At 38.2% G+C, this 16,234-nt stretch overlaps 1 protein-coding gene across 1 annotated transcript; it reads left to right on the top strand.

The window, feature by feature from the left end:
* The first annotated feature begins 4,880 nt into the window (after nt 1-4,880).
* On the top strand, nt 4,881-13,928 carry EMC7 (ER membrane protein complex subunit 7). Its single transcript, XM_050897150.1, has 5 exons — nt 4,881-5,116; nt 8,207-8,326; nt 10,361-10,499; nt 11,043-11,123; nt 13,265-13,928. Exons 1-5 carry the CDS (start codon nt 4,881-4,883, stop codon nt 13,415-13,417), a joined length of 729 nt encoding a protein of 242 aa, XP_050753107.1. The 3' UTR covers nt 13,418-13,928.
* The last annotated feature ends 2,306 nt before the right edge of the window (nt 13,929-16,234 follow it).

Below are 16,234 nucleotides of genomic sequence, written 5' to 3' on the forward strand. Positions count from 1 at the left end.
TCTGGCAATCTCAACATCAGCATTTGCTAACTTCTGTGAAGAATGTACTAAAGTAGTATCCTGTTTATGTTTTTGGACATATATTATCAGAAAGGCGGAAACAATTAATTCCTGAAAAAAAAAGTTCTGAAGTTAGAGATGGAAAATGGAGGTAAGGTAAGCCTGAAAGAGAAGTATCAAGTATGATGGCTGTTGGAAAGGAAGGTAGGACAATCCTGAGTACTGGAAAACTGGATCTTCCAGTGCCCGCCCGCTCAGTAACATCTTTAAGGAAAAGGCAAAGAGGTTTCTTCATGAAGTTATACAGTATGGGAATTGATAATGCAGAGTGTCAGGGTACAAGAAACCTCTTTCATGACTTAGCTTTTGTTGGATGCTCTTCAGCATACAGCAAAACCTTGGGGAAGGCATCTGAATCTCAACAATTTCCAGTGAAGTTTGTCCTGTCAACTTGAGGTGAAAGCAAACAAGGGGGTAGATGAAGGTTAGCTCTCTGAGACAGAAAAGTCTTCAATTGTACATGCTGAGTCCACGCTGTGGGGATGGATGCATTGGAGATGCAGAGATTATTCTGACAGGTACTGAGTTTACACGGGATTAGGAGATTTTCTGCCCCAACATGCAACCGTCTGTCAGAGATGGAGTGTAGGATAATATCCGAAGCACTGATGGGCAATCTTTCTGAAGCAGACTGGTATTCTGGAGCAAGTCAAGATGGCAGCCTGCATACCTTTCTGCCCCAAGTCAGAAGTAGGACCCTCTCAGGGCATCTTATGTTCAGGACAGCACAAAGACTGTCACTGAATCCAGGCTGCAATCCTGACTTGTTCTGTCCATGTTCTTATGTTAAACTAAGTAAACGTTTCAGGGGTAGCACTGTACATTGCCAGTAGATGGCACAATGATTCCACGCTACAATAAATGTATTTTAGCAAAAAAAAGGAAAATCAGTGCTGAAGGAAATATGCTGCACAATTTTTGTTAATTCTATGTTTAATCATAGTAAACCTCCTTGTGAAGGAGAGAGCTCAGTAAATAAGTTACCTGGCTGTGGCCTTTCACAGTACCTTTATGCTGAATTCTTCCATCTACCTTCAGTTTGTGTATTCTCATAGACCTGCTTGCTTGGGTGGGCATTTTGATTTCTTCTCACCTTAATTAGTTTCTCAAAATAAAAACAGAATGTAGGTATGAGTATTCTGATGCACATCTAATTCTTATTTATTCTTCATATCAGCCAAGTCTGTGTCTTTGCTTCCACTGAACATTTGTGAACCAGCTTTGCTCATCTGGTGCACTGGGTGTTACCTGTACACCCAGATTGGGGGACTGACTCAAAGACTACAGTAAGATTAGAAGCAGATGGCTGAAGCTGCTCCCTGCTTGGCTGCTGAAAGTCAACAGCTCTGCTTATCGCTGCCTGAATCACACACAAAACAGATTGTGGGCTGCTGCTGTTTGTGGTCCAGTGTACGTCCAGTGTGTTAAAGTAAACCAATATCAATGACAGGATCATGTTCATTTTCAAAAGCAAATATTTAAATACTAGCCAAGGTGCTATCAGCTTTATAGAAAGAGAAGTTTTCAGAGCAATTGCACTGAAATGTTCAAAGGTGAATTAAATGCTTTACTAATGGTGAACTATAAGCAAAAAATGTATATGGCAAGTTTTGCTAGCATTCCGACTGTGAAAAGGATTCAGCACAAAAATAAGTTCTGCTACATTTTTTGTAAACTTCTTTTACCCTCAGGGGAGAAAAAAACTCTCTTGCTACTTAAGAGTCTCCACCAGTATCCCAGACTACATGATTCTCCGTAAACAGCTATGATGCTCACGGATTTTGATGTTGCATTTGGAGAGCTCAGAGGGATTTAATGGGTCTTCTCTGCTTTTTTGGTTTGTACATGAAACCAAAAGTGACAAGAATCTGGAGATATGGATTTCAGTGTTATCAGTGTGATGGCATTACATTAGTCTAGACCCCCTCTTTGTTCGACCCATTAGGGACTGTCAGCTCTCATCTATCTGGCTGACAGTTCTGTAGCATTAGCAACAGCTGGTTGAAGTAATTCAGACAAAAGCGAGAATTTGCTGGTGAGCAGGGTAGAACTTTTAAGAAACTTGCTGGTTTCTATGTAGCTGTTACTCAGGGAGTGAATCCATCAGTGAAGAGACAGCTATAAAACATGGAGGTCGTCCCTGACTGCACTTTCAGGAGGTTGATGGAATTGTTCGGTTGTTTCAATTGAAGTGAAACTGTTGCTTGGCAGTTTTATCTGCCTTCTGATCAGGGATTCACTTGACATCAAGCTGCAGACACAACTTCGCTAATAGTGAAATTCCTTCCAGAAGAAAACAGGTAGCATCTCCCAGATAATGTATTAAGAAAAGGAGTAGTTGGTTATATTTTGGTAAATTTATACCTGGACATTTTTATTTCTTTGTTTCCATTTGTACCACTTTTGTTCTAGGATTTGTTCTTTTTACCTAGAAGGCAAACACCCACAGCATGATATCAAAATTCACAAATAGCATTGTGCAATCCACTCAAATGAGATGCTGTTACAGCTAGTCTTAATCGAAAAGGCAGTAATCAACCAAATTAATTATTTTCTCAGTTGTGTACACTTAAAAATATGGTAACTGATGTATCTGTTTGTATGAAATAGAACTATTAATATGTAAAGAAGTTACACAGTGAGCGGAGAAGGAACTGTTTACCTAACATTAAAAAGGTTGCATGCCAATACAGCTATTAGAACCTTTGTATGCCTCTGCAATGAAAGCTGCACCCACAGTCAGGGTTTCTACACGAGGATGGGATTCTAGCCAAGAGGCTGTTTAAGTAACTTGTCAGTTTGTTAGCAGGATGATACAGAGAGAGAAGCTTCTTGGATTAGAGTATGAAAGAACAAATGAGGTTTTCTTTTCTTTGGGTTCACAAGGATTTAAACCAAGTAACTGTATTATCTAGGTTATAAAAATAAATTCTTCGGTTGAGGAAATCCTTAAAATTGGAGGGCACGACCATTCTATGTGGTCTGAGAGCATCCTAATATGGTTCCTTGAGGATATTTAAAAAATAGGAGCATTTTTACACTAACTGCATATAAAAACTAGTAACATGAGATATCACTATGAAGATGATGTCTTTCTGTGGTGTTATACTGGAAACAGCGTTGTGTCTCTGGCTTTAACATAAATCCTACTGCTCAGTGATTCTATTGGTAAGTACTTGCTTCATTAACAAAAACTGAAAAAAGTGATGCTCAAAGTTACTCAATTCAGAGAAGCTACTTTATAACACTATTCAGTTCTAGCATTCTTAGGTTGCCACCCCCCAAACTGCTGGAGTTTCTTGCTTTTGTGAGTTTGTGACAGAAGAACCTCATCAAGCATATGTCTTCCTGGTTGTCTCCAAAGTAGAGACATCTCAAAAATACTACCAGAGAAATTATTCACATTATCCCACTCACATGGGGTGACATATGCTTTCAAAATCATGCCTAGTATAATATAATGTTTTTATTGAGTATCAGCTGATGACCAGGTTCATCATCTCTAACATAATCATGCTTAATAATTAAATAATGTGTTCAACGTGTTCAGTAATTAACTCTGACATAAGTAAGAGACATAAAAAGGAAGCAAGTGTAGCCACAACGTGACAATGAACATGTATGACATAACAGGACATGCTGCATAAAGGGAAAATATGGGTAGGGAAGGTATTACAGCCCTCTTGGTTTCTCCTATAACTCTGTGCCTGCCTACTAAGTAAACAGCTTTTCATACCATTGTACTGTCCATAAGTTCTATTCATCAGAAACTGCAGTGCTATAAATCATTGGTTAAAGAAGACACTTTAGGCCTTGATTTAATGACCAATTTTAATCTTTTTCTTTGGTAAGCTTTTTTGTAACTTCTTCCTAGAAAAAGCTTGATTATTACTCTTTGCATGATAACTATTAAGATTTAACTCAAAACTGTCTTAATTATAAATGGATCCATCTGTTACCAAGGAAGATACATCTACTTCTTACACATTTATGTTCTTCAGGTTCGCATTTGTGCCCTTCCCACGTTTTAAGTAGCAAATTATCTTATCCTTTGTTTTTACTCACAAACTGAAAAACGAAGGAGCCCTCCCTGCCCTTCCAACACCCACTCCATTTCTCATCTTGGAATAAGCGAACTGTGTACGGGGACAGATTACCCAGGTTGCAAGCTACCCGTGCTGCAGAGTCAGAGCAAGCTCCGCACAACATTTTTAGCTACTGTGCTGCTTTCAGGGGCCAAGAGCACCAGGTGCAAGATGAGAAAGATCCCCATGACAGCCAGCCCTGCAGCATCTACATCGCCTCTAGTGAGGGGCAGGTGCCCCCGCGGCCTTGCGGGTGCTGTGCCCGAGGAGAGGGGCCTCCCCGCAGCCCATGCTCTTTGATGCGCAGGTGGGCAGCGCCCCGCCGCGCGTAGGCCGAGCCGCGGCGCCCGGCACAGCCCCGAGCGAAGCTCTGTCCGGCCGGCGCTCCGCCGCCGGGGCCGGCACCGCGGCCCGCCTCCTCCCCCCGGGCAGCCACCGGCCCCTGGCGCTCGGGCCCTGCGGCGCCTCACGCGGGGGAAACCGCCGGAGCACTTCCGCCTCGCTACACGTCATGGCCGAACAGCTCCCCCCCCCCTCCTATTCGCCAGTGCTCTGTACGTCATCCGACGGCGCGCCACTCTCTCGCGTGCGCATGCGCAGGGCATCGGAGCCCGCTCTGCCTGCCTGGTGCGCACGCGCAGCAAGTCCGTGGCCCGGCTCTCCGCGCGGGCTGCGCTCCGGGACGCGACGGCTCGCGCTCAGCGCATGCGCGAAGGCGACTGCCCCTGACCCGCGATGGCGGCGCGGAGCGGCGCTGCGTGCCTGGTGCTGCTCTGGCTTCTTGCGTCGCCGCTGCCCGATGGCGCCTGCGGCTCGGAGGCAGTTGGGACAGCGGAGTCGCAGGGCGGTGCGGGCCCCGGGGAGCGGTTTAAGATCGAGGGCCGGGCCGTGGTGCCCGGGGTGAAGCCGCAGGACTGGATCGCGGGGGCCCGGGTGCTGGTGGACGGGGAGGAGCACGTCGGCTTCCTGAAGTGAGCGGCGGGCGGGGCGGGGGGCTTGGTCCCGGCGGGGAAGTAAGCGCCCCTCGCCGGGCTTGGGCCGCTGTCCCCCTGGGCCGCGGGTGCCGCTCGGAGGTATCCTCCGCCCCTCTGACACGCTTAGTGTCCCTTCTACAGTCGCGGCCGTAAGATGGCGGCCAACTGCGGCAGAGCGGAGCAGCTCCCTACAAATTAGCGGCCTTGTCCCAGTTAGCAGCGCGCGGCTGTGGAGATGAGCATCTGGCGTCCGATTTTGGCTTTACTGGTACACTTGCACCTTACCTTGTAAGGCATTAGAAAAGGCCAGCCCTGTTGTGTTGTAGGTATTGTTCTCAGCCTCCTGCAGATGTAACCAAATTGATGACTCAGGCTGCTGGCTTTTTAGCGATCAAAACATTGGAACTGAGTTTTAATTTAAAAAAAAAAACAAACCACGTTTGCATTAAATTCTGGAGTACGGTGTTTGTTCTCAGCTTTTGTGGGTGCAAATTCTGTCACTTTTTTAAGACCCTCTCCTTTGCTAAGAATTTACTCGTTCTGGAGAAATGCTTGTTTGTGGCAGAAAGTTACAGTTGTAGTTATCTATTACAGTACCCGTGAAAAACTTTTTCACTGTACCACTGAAAGCCATTTTAAGGGATATGGCTTTATTGCTTCACACAAGATCATGCGAATGCATTTGGAAGCTGTAAAGAATCACATTAGCTTATTCAGTCTCAGGTGGTAGTGGGTATATTCAGATCAGCAAAGGGTCTAGAGATATTAAGACACAGAAAATGTCCTCAGAATTAAGAATTGAACTAGTCTCATAATTTCAAGAGTAGAAGCTAATTCTAAAATTATTTTTTATTATTTTTAAGATAGTATAATAAATTGGTTTTTTAATTATGTATTAAAATGAGAAAGTTTATATGGAATTAAGATACACCAGCTCATAAATACCAATCATTTTTAATTATTTCCTCTGCAGTAAAAGTTGAACTGAACTTTGACTCTGGGAACTGTCAATAGGTTAACACAACAGATTTTACTCTGCAAAACTTGCAGAACCTTGTCAGTGTAGCACCTGATAAGCCAGTACAACCAAGTTGTGGGAGCCTGACATCATATTTAGGAGCTGATTTAATAAATGCCATGGAGTTGGTAAGTTTCCAAACGCTTGCTTGGAACTCGAGTTGTCTGAAATATGAGGAAATAGTCTTAGCTAAGAGCGTGCCATATTTATGACAGTGTAACCTAGATGTCAAGCTCTATTGATTACATTAATTTGATATGTCTTTTTATAGATGTATCAAATTATATTGATATAACTTAAAGCCAAACAATATTATATAAGTTATTCAGTTTGATAAATCTGTAGATGTTGCACTAACACAAGCATGGTACATTTTAGCAAAAATGCTTTGATGTTGGTTGGGATTTTTTTTGTCACTCGTAATGAGCACAGTACTAGATGGCAGTATACTTTTAGTAAGAACTGTGTTAGAAGAAAGAACAGCTTTCTTAAATAGCAGTGGTATTTCAGGCTCAGTAGAAAGATCCTTCACTTTTCAGTGACAGATTTAAATGCATTTGATATATCAGAAGATATATTTGTCGCCATCTTTTGTCAGCATCTCTCAGGCAGGTTTTGATTATATATTACATGGATGTCATTCCAGTTATCAAAAAGAGGAAAATAATTATTTGGCATAGCAGAGTTGCTTTTTGAGTGTTTCAAGAGTCATCCTCTAGTACAAGCATTTTTATAAATCTGATTAGTTTCCCCACTGTAATAAAAATGAAATTTTTTTTCTTCTAAAAAGGCAGTATTGGATACCAATATATGAAGTGAGAATTTGCTTTGTCATATAAATAAATCTTTAGGAAAAAAACCTATAATTGAATTTTATCAAAATAATACTGTAAAGAATGAAAAATTAAAAGGAAATTCCTAGGGAAACATCCTTACAGCAGTTGCAGTATAAGATAGTGTAAGCATTCTTAGGGGTTCAAATCATCACATAAAGTATTAGTGAAACAGTACACAGTACTGTTTATATGCTTCTGTCTTCGTGGTGGAAAGGTCCTTAAGTGATGTACATCTTTGAGAAAGAGAGCTTGTGTGAAGGACATAAGGACAAAATTATTTTTGAAGGTTCACTTTTAAGAGGGTTCATTTATTTGTTTTCCTTATGCAAGTTTCTAATGTATCAGGTTTTATTACTTTTTCCCCCCTTTGAACAACTTTTTTTGTCTTAATGTTAAGTCTTATTTTTACGAGCGATATCTTTTACATTAATTTTAAAAGGGTAGAGAACACTAAGTTTTTCTTCCTGGAAACTTCTGGAAACACGTAGGAGGAAAACTACAAGCTTCTGTACTTCAATGGCAAATGGTGCTGAAGCTTTCAAGTATCCTTTTACTAATATTTTCACCAAATATTGAAGTTTCATATTTTAAAATAAAAGCAGTCTGTCTAAAAATCCCTTCTGTGTATCTGTTCAGAGCTCTTAGTTTCCTTATTGTTGTCATAGAGCTTTCCAGCGTGGGCTAGTCCTAAAGGGAGCAATTAAAAGTAAAAACTATTTTGCAAGTAAGTCTATTTTGCAATAAAGGCACAAACGGTAATTTTTGTGCATTGCAAGTCATCTCTAATATCTACCCACACTATGTAGGATGTCAATTTTTGGTTGTTTTTGCTTCCAGCAGAAGTACTGAAGCAAAGTAAACTTCATTGTATGTATTTCGGAAGGAGGAAGGAAGGTGTAAGTCGATTCTGCCATCATTTGAATACATGAAATCTAAGCATTTCAGATCTTAGGCTGTTAAATTATTCCTCCAGCAAGACAATAGCTTGAGGGCATGAGAAAATCTTTAATGTAACTGGTAATTTCTGCTACTGTTGTGGCACACATTGATGACCTTAAGGGGCTTGATATTATAAGTGCTGAGCGATTTAAATTTTCCTTTTGGTCATTGTTGTTATATTGAGATTTAAAATATAAAATGATACTATTACAGTTTCTTCTTTAAAAAAAATAAAGCACCCTCTCTTGTGTACTGGAGCATATTGAAATGTAGTGGAACTTACTGTTTTTTCAGGACAGATGGAAGTTTTGTGGTTCATGATGTACCTTCAGGATCTTATGTAGTGGAAGTTATATCCCCTGCTCATAAATTTGAGCCCGTGCGAGTTGACATAACTTCAAAAGGCAAAATGAGGTGAGCCTTTCCTGATTTGCTTCTGTATTGATCTATTAAGCATGCCTGACAGCGCAGTATAAGAAGTAATGGAAACAGTACTGTAGATCTGATGTTCCACTTCAGACTATATGTTTCAGCTTCTTTTAACATCACTTCTAGGAGCACATTTCTTAAAATCCAAAGTCTGGTTTCTTTCTTCCTTTCATATTTATGGCCTTAAATAAAAGCAAATGGGTAAAAAGAGTCCGTCTATTGTTTACTTTTGTTATTTTCTTATGCAGCTATCCTGAAATAAAATCTAGACATAAATCAGTTAACTGCTTTATCTTTTGCCAATACCTTTTTCTTTTCTTCTTCCCTTTTTCCTTTCTTTTTTGGTAAATGTTCTGTCAAGACTTGGCACAATGAAATTCTAATTCATTCTGATTCTAAATTCTAAAATATTTCTGTTATACCTTCATAAGGTACTCCTTACAGTTACTGGCAAATGCTAGTAGTTGCCAGCCTGCAGTATTTCTGTAGCATCGTTAGCTTTTTTAATGTTGCGGCCAGATACGTTATCCCTAACAACTATAACTGTACATCTGTGACTGCACACTATTCAGTAAGTAACACATAAAAAATGGCTATCCTATCTAATAACGTGATTTTCGTTTAAATGAACATGTTTGTAGTTAATTTTTCTTTGTACGCGCACACATGTAGTATCCTCAAGTTTGTCTTTTACAGTATCTTATAAAAGATACCGTTACATTTTAGGAGTACAAACATCAATATAAACACTGCAGCAGTATTTTAGGGGAGGTTAAAAATGGAAATTTCAAACAGAAAACAGTGCAAATAGTCTGTTTATAATAATGATAGCACAATTTGTTTGTGCTTAGATTTTTTGCCAAACTTTATGAAATTTTTATTTTTATACTTTGTTAGGCAGTATCTCATTGGCAATAATTAATATGTGATAAATACGGAAGGAACTCAGTGAAATAGACACAATAGCGTGTATAACTTCTCACTTAGCACTGTTTTGGTATCTGAGGACTAGAGGTAACAAACTTGATGTTAATTGCTAGGATATGTCTGCAGAGCAAAGTACCAGTTGGCCTGACATCTCTACTAGTCAAACAGGTAGAAACTATAATGAGGAATACAGTTGGGAGATGCATGAAAAAATGTGGTACATGGGGAAGGTGTCAGCTGGGCTTTTCTAAGGGAAGTTCTGGCTTAAAAAAATACTGCAATTCTTAGAAAGAGGAAGCAGCGTGTGGATAATGGATATGTTTGATAAGATCTGCTTGAAAATCTCAAAAGCTTTTGAAGAAAATATAAGGTAGGAGGGAAAGACATTCTATGGATGAATATTTGGTGAGAATTTTAGAAGGAATAAGTGATTTCCCTTTTAATGGCAGAAGTCATCCCTGGAGTTGCACAAGGCGGGCAGATATTCGTAAATCATGAAAAATGAGTGAAGAGTGACAAGGTTGGATGATAGTACCAAGTAACTATCTAAATAGTAGGACAAAGTGAAGAATACTAGTGAAGAACTATGGAAAGACCTTATAAAGTAATAGAGACTGAGATTCAGTATTGATAAATGCAAAGTGATGCACTTAGGGAAAAAGTAGTATTAACTTCATATATAAACAGTTCTTGCCCTGAGCAAACTCTGTTTAAGCTACACTACCCTGTTCAAAGCTGTACCTTCTCTTTAAACATTGTAGCTCTTCTTGCTCGTTACCAAGGTGAGAAAAAATGTTTTGCAGAAGTCACATTTGAACAAATAGTTCTGATGTTTCTGATCTGCAGGTCTGTTTTCCATATCAAGTTTTTCAGCCTGCTTAATAGCTAGCCTGGAAAAAAGGTAAAATACTATGTGATTCCATGAAGTATGCTGCTGAGAGAAATTATCTTCTGAAAAGTGAAGCCCAGCTGACACTGCCTAGCAGATAGTTTTGTTTGTAGTCTATTACTAAAACTTTTGTTTGGAATATTATGAAATAATTATTTTTTGTTAAAGATTGTATTTTTAATTATTTGCATTTTGCTCATTAGAGCAAGATATGTGAATTACATCAAAACCTCTGAAGTTGTCAGGCTCCCATACCCACTCCAGATGAAATCTTCTGGACCTCCTTCATACTTCATAAAGAGAGAATCTTGGGGATGGACAGATTTCCTCATGAACCCTATGGTACGTACAAGCAACACACAAAGGTTAAAAGTATGCTAAGGATCCAAATATAGCTATTCTTCAGAATACCAAGAATAGAATAATTCAGAAAAGATGTGCACACTTTGCTCTTCTGAGAGGATTGGTTTATTTCTTTGGTTTTTATGTGTTTACAAATAGAAAGTTTTTCTATGACCTCTCCTCCCTTATATACCCACTCTGTTAGTGTATGTCTTCTGATAATAGCCCATCGTCTGGTTCCTTTGACAACATGCTGTTGTTCTAGTAGTGTGGAGATCAACATGTTGCAAGATTGTAGTTACAACAGTTGAAAGAGATAACAAGCATTTACTTTAATGGTCCAACTTTGAAATCTGTTATTTAAAACGTAATACTTCCTTATCAGGTTTCTTGCCTGACAAGTGGATTACTGTTACTGGGTTACTGACTCACAATGCAGTAATTCTAGAATTTGGCTGTTCAGCTGAAAGATTTATGTCAGTATGTTTAAAAATGTGTGGAGCAACAAATAAGCTGAAGAAATATTTGCTGTTTTCTCTGTAGGTGATGATGATGGTTCTTCCATTACTGATATTTGTGCTTTTGCCTAAAGTTGTCAACACCAGTGATCCTGATATGAGACGGGTAAGTACGTTCAATTGATGCAGACATAGAGAACAAAGATAATGAGATTTTAAGGTACAGACAAGTAATAAAACTGGACTTTTAAAGAAGTCTTAATGGGCATCATTTATTCAGTTAATACAGTGTTGCTGTTCTAACAATGAATTCTAACATTTCTGACTTATGAATTTGCTGTTAAGCAGCACGACATGGAATTAAATTGTTTGGCACAGCTTTGAAAGTATTACAGTGTGAATGGTGTTTTCCAGTTTCTTTAGAGTGATAAATATAATTTCTCAAGGGTTATTTTTTCTATAAATTTCCAATGTATTTCTGCACTATGTTTAGCACTTCATTTTTAGACATCATTTAATAAGCGTCAGGTGTGTTGAGAAGAGTATGATGTGGAGTTCTCTTATCCATCAAACTAAACCACATAGTTTACGAGACTGTTAAATCCAGATGTCAACAATAGCGTATATGACATGGAGTCTTAATGTAGTCATTAAATTATCTGATTTATTGTCCTGTCATCATGCAAAATGCCGAATAGCAGAAGGCTAGGACAAAATGGAGATTCAAGGTGTTTGCCAAATCTTTTCTTATTTTTAGAAGTATTCCTTGTCTGTCTTGGGTGGCTGCTTTTTGAGGGTTTGGTTAATTTAAACTCCTTTTCTTCTAAATGACCACTGTCTTCAGTAGTACTTTATAGGTGTCTGAGTCTTTTTTTTGGTCTTTTTTTTTTTTTTTTTAAGTAATACCTATAAAAAGCATATCAGAGCTATGTAATGCTCTTTTGGCTTTAATTTTGATTAAAAACAGGGTACGAAGATATGCTAGATAGCCGTGGCATGTTCTTCAAGCTGAACTTCAGAGGTTGAATTTTAAAAAAATCACTTATTCCTTACCTTTTTCGCTGATCTGACACTGCTTACAGACAGGCTGTTCTGATGGTAAACCATCAGGACTTCTAATGCTTTAGTTCTTATTAGCTGACTGATATGACTTGTTAAGGAGAAATTTTAAGTTGAAGGAATCTTGCTTGTAATTTAAATTATCTTTAAAGAATAGGAGAAGGTAGTTTTTAAGAACTCAATTTTAATGGCATTCTCTAGATGACCATGTATTAAATTCTTAAGTGTATATCCAATTTCACTTTGCTTGTGGAGGGTATGGAGCTTGTATTTCATTTTTCAAGATAGCTTGTTTTTTCTTTATGGAATCAGCACAGTGCTAGTTTATATAGAAAGTTAATGATTTAGTAACTGTGCTTGTTGTAGAGGCATTAAGTACAGATGTAGCATAGATGCAGTACTAACAAAGGCTACCATAACAGCTTTTGCTTCGTTTGTACCTTGAAAACAGTTAAAGCTGTATCATTCTGAATGGTAAGCACAAGAGCAAGGTGACAATCCCACATTAAATTGGCAATTACTGTAAGCATTATCACATTGTGGATGTGCAGTTCAGCTGTTGTATGCTTTAAAAGTACTTCAGGGTTGGTTGGTTGGTTTGTTTGTTTGTTTTAGACTGTACTAATTCATCTCGTAGAGCCACTATGCTAAACTGTAAAGTTACATTAAGCTTAGCTGGATATATGGTCTCATATTAAAATCCTTCCTTTCATGAAACAAAGAAAACTTAGCTGCTGTACACTAATAGCTTGATGTTACAAAGTAGAGTAATAAAAATATCTAATCCCTTCAAACAGCTTAAAAAATTTGTTAGAATTAGCATAAATAATACTAATTTGAAAACACAAAAGTATGTGAAATCTATGAGAACATAGAAACGAAAATCTAAACAAAAGCTTAAATTTTAAAATGGAGGAAAGTAATGCTGAAAATCAGTAGTGGCATTTTTTTCTTTTAGAATTTTTTTTTTTTTAAATCATATGGTTACCCTGTAAGACTGCTTAAGACATGGTTACCTTTTTCCATACACCAGTGCTTTTAGTTTTGGGGTTTTATGTTTTTGTGTGTAGCTGGGCATTTGGCTGTGGTTGCATAAAAATACATAGCAATATGTACCCTGTAGGACTACAAATAGTAAAACAGTATTTGGGAAAATTTGACATCTTTCTGATACGATCTTTCAACTGATGCCTTAGAAACAGCCAGAATTGTTACGAGCTATTAAGGTTATCTAATCTTTGCATGCAGGAAATGGAGCAGTCAATGAACATGCTGAATTCCAACCATGAGCTGCCAGATGTCTCTGAATTCATGACAAGACTTTTCTCTTCAAAATCTTCCAGCAAGTCTGGTAGTAGCAGCAGTAAAGCAGGGAAGAGTAGTTCTGGAAAAAGGAGGTAGTTAAGTCTTCCTCCTAAGCCTGAGTTTGCACAACTGTTTGTTATGTGGTATCATGTTTATTTGTCTTGAAAGATCAAAAAGCCACTACTGTAAACTTTAATCAGGCACAAAATACGGTATGCTACAACTGTGGTGTGTAGCTTTTTTTAGTCTGTATAAGCTGTTTTGTACTTGATAGTAAGCAAAAGAGGACATGGCTTCAATACTGTATCTGTATAAAGTTATTGATGATACTGAATTAACTATATTGTTCTGTAGAGAATTATTATAAATTATATGAAGTTCTAAACAGTAATGAATGTCTTAATCATAAGACAATGTATAAAAAAAAATTCAAAGATAATAGAGGTGGAGTTCGGTCTTAAGATGGCTTTAATGTTTTATACTTGCTGTTGAGTTCCGAAATGAACAAATCTTCCTTTCAAAATTGAGTCATGGGTTTACTGAGTAAGTAATTTGCTGTATCAGCTTGTCATATGTGTTACATATAAAATCATTTTATTTTACATTGTTTGCTGCCTGTACACTTTAGTTCAAGGACTTTCCACTTTTTATTGCCCAGTTTTATTCTGATCTACTTTCTGCTAAAAACTCTTGGGGGGGCGGGAAGCAAAGCATCCTACATCAGAAAGTCTTTTAAGCTCTGTCAAGTTAATTATGAATCCGAGGTATCTATATAACATGATGAACGTTTATCTTGGATCTTTCCTTTCTAGGTGACAGTATCCATGCAGTATGGGTAATGTATAGCTGATTCCAAAAATGGTATTTAACATTCACCTAAAGTACACCTGAAGCAAAATCAATTCTAATGCATTTATTTGTTCTGCCAAACACTTAGGAGGGCTATAAATTGTCTTAGAATACATACTTAGAAGTATGCTGTGAAACATAAAAGCTGCAAAAGAGTAAGTACTTATTCATAGGATTAAGTCAACTTTTAAGATGTTGGAGAAGAAATAAACCAATATTTTTTGGACAATGAAAGATTTCAGTCTTTGCAAAGTAAGCTGCACATTTGTGGTCTTGTTTTGGTTTTGCTTGAATGGTCTTTTGTATATTAAGTAAAATATATCCAATAGAGACAAGAGGATATTTGGATATTCTTACTGGAAGGATTTACTAAAATGAGTGTCATGTTGCCTTTGTAAAAAAAAAAAAAAAAAAAATTTCAAAAAAACTCCTCTTTCGGCAGCATCTTACTGAAAAATTCATAGGAAAAACATGGAGCAGTTCTCTGAAGATGAAGCAATTAGCTTTGTTACTATGCTGTCCTGGAAAGTAAAAGCCACGAGTTACTTTGTTTAACAGTAATTGGAATGACAATTAAATTGCATTAACTTGTTTTAATCACAGTTTGTTTGGTAATTAATCATACTGATGCATTTTTCCTTGTTAAAAATGCAAGAACAGCAATATTTCTGCCTTCTTTCATTGTGTCTGTTCACAGTCTTGATCTGTCTTTAAGGGAGAATGGAGAATTTGGGCCATGAAAAGATGAAGTCTTTGTTAAGAGTTCAGAGTAAAAAAATTGATAGGGATTATAAGGATCCTAATAAAACTTTGGAAGGAGCATATGGAATATTCAACACTTCTCTTTTTCTTAGAACTGATATATCAAGATCCAGGCAATTTCTTTGTGCATCAGAATCAGATGCAGTGTACCACTCCCCTGCCTTCCTCAACAGAGAGCTCTGCCCCACCCCCAGAAACCTGTTATCTGAACAATCCAAGCCCCAAAATCTTGTTGCCTAATGTTCCCTCAATCATGTATGTTATTCCCCTCCTTTTCAGACACCTTTGTGATAAAGTGATTTGTAGAAGTGTATTGGTCTGCTGCTGAACTAATGCTAGTTGCAGTGGTACCAACTTTTTTTTTTAATTTAGAGCTGGAATCTGTGTGTGTCAAGTGAGAAAAGAGGTTCTAGCCAGAGTGCCTTGGTCACTTAAAGTCACTTGGCCACTTAAAGTTGTAACGTGGTCTTGGGCTATCATAAGTGCCACTAGGCAAAGTACTTCTCAGGCTTAGCCATTCATTGACCTAACAAGAGAAATTTGTCCATCTTTCTGCTGGATTTCTGTTATGGTTTAGAGAGTTAAATCAGCTCACAGAAGGATCAAAGAAATACCAGAGCCAGCAGAAAGTAAGCACCAGAGGCGTGCAGTCAGAAGCAGGAACTCTTCTCTGTTTCTGGCAGCGAGTGTGAGTAATCCAGTCAGCTCGCTGCATCTTAAGGATTTGTAGCCTAAGAGCTCATTTAGCCATGTTCTGAATGAGTGGGCAACTCTGAGTTTATCACAGGCTGTGTAGAAGGGAGAGGAGACACATTTTGCTGAAGTCTGTTTCCACTATTAGTCATTTAAGATGGCCTGGAAGGTGTTTAGAACAGTTTGAAATAATTTTATCAATTACTTCATCAAAGATGCTTCTGTTCTTCACATGTAAGGAAGAAATTTAATGTATAGATGTCTCACCTCACTGTTTTAAACAAAGAAAATACTTTGTGCTCTATCTTTTTGATGAAGTGGGGATGATAATGACTTTGTAAATGGGGTGTGTATTGCTTCAAAGACAAAGGCTGGCTTGTGGTTAAGATCTGTATTTGTGAAGAGGACTTAAAACACTAGAATCGAGTGCCTTGGGTTCTGATGCAACTGTCGGGCTTTGTGCAAATCATTTATGATTTCTGTTTCAGTTTCTTGTGTATGAAGTATGAGAAGCTTGTCTCACGAAAGTAATTGTAAGGATAAATTCAGTAATGAATATTGGGTACTCAAATAGTATGGCTGTGAGCTTACTGAAGAAAATCCAGTAAG

The sequence above is a fragment of the Gymnogyps californianus genome, chromosome 5 (genome assembly GCF_018139145.2).
Source record: "Gymnogyps californianus isolate 813 chromosome 5, ASM1813914v2, whole genome shotgun sequence".
NCBI classification, from domain to species: domain Eukaryota; kingdom Metazoa; phylum Chordata; class Aves; order Accipitriformes; family Cathartidae; genus Gymnogyps; species Gymnogyps californianus.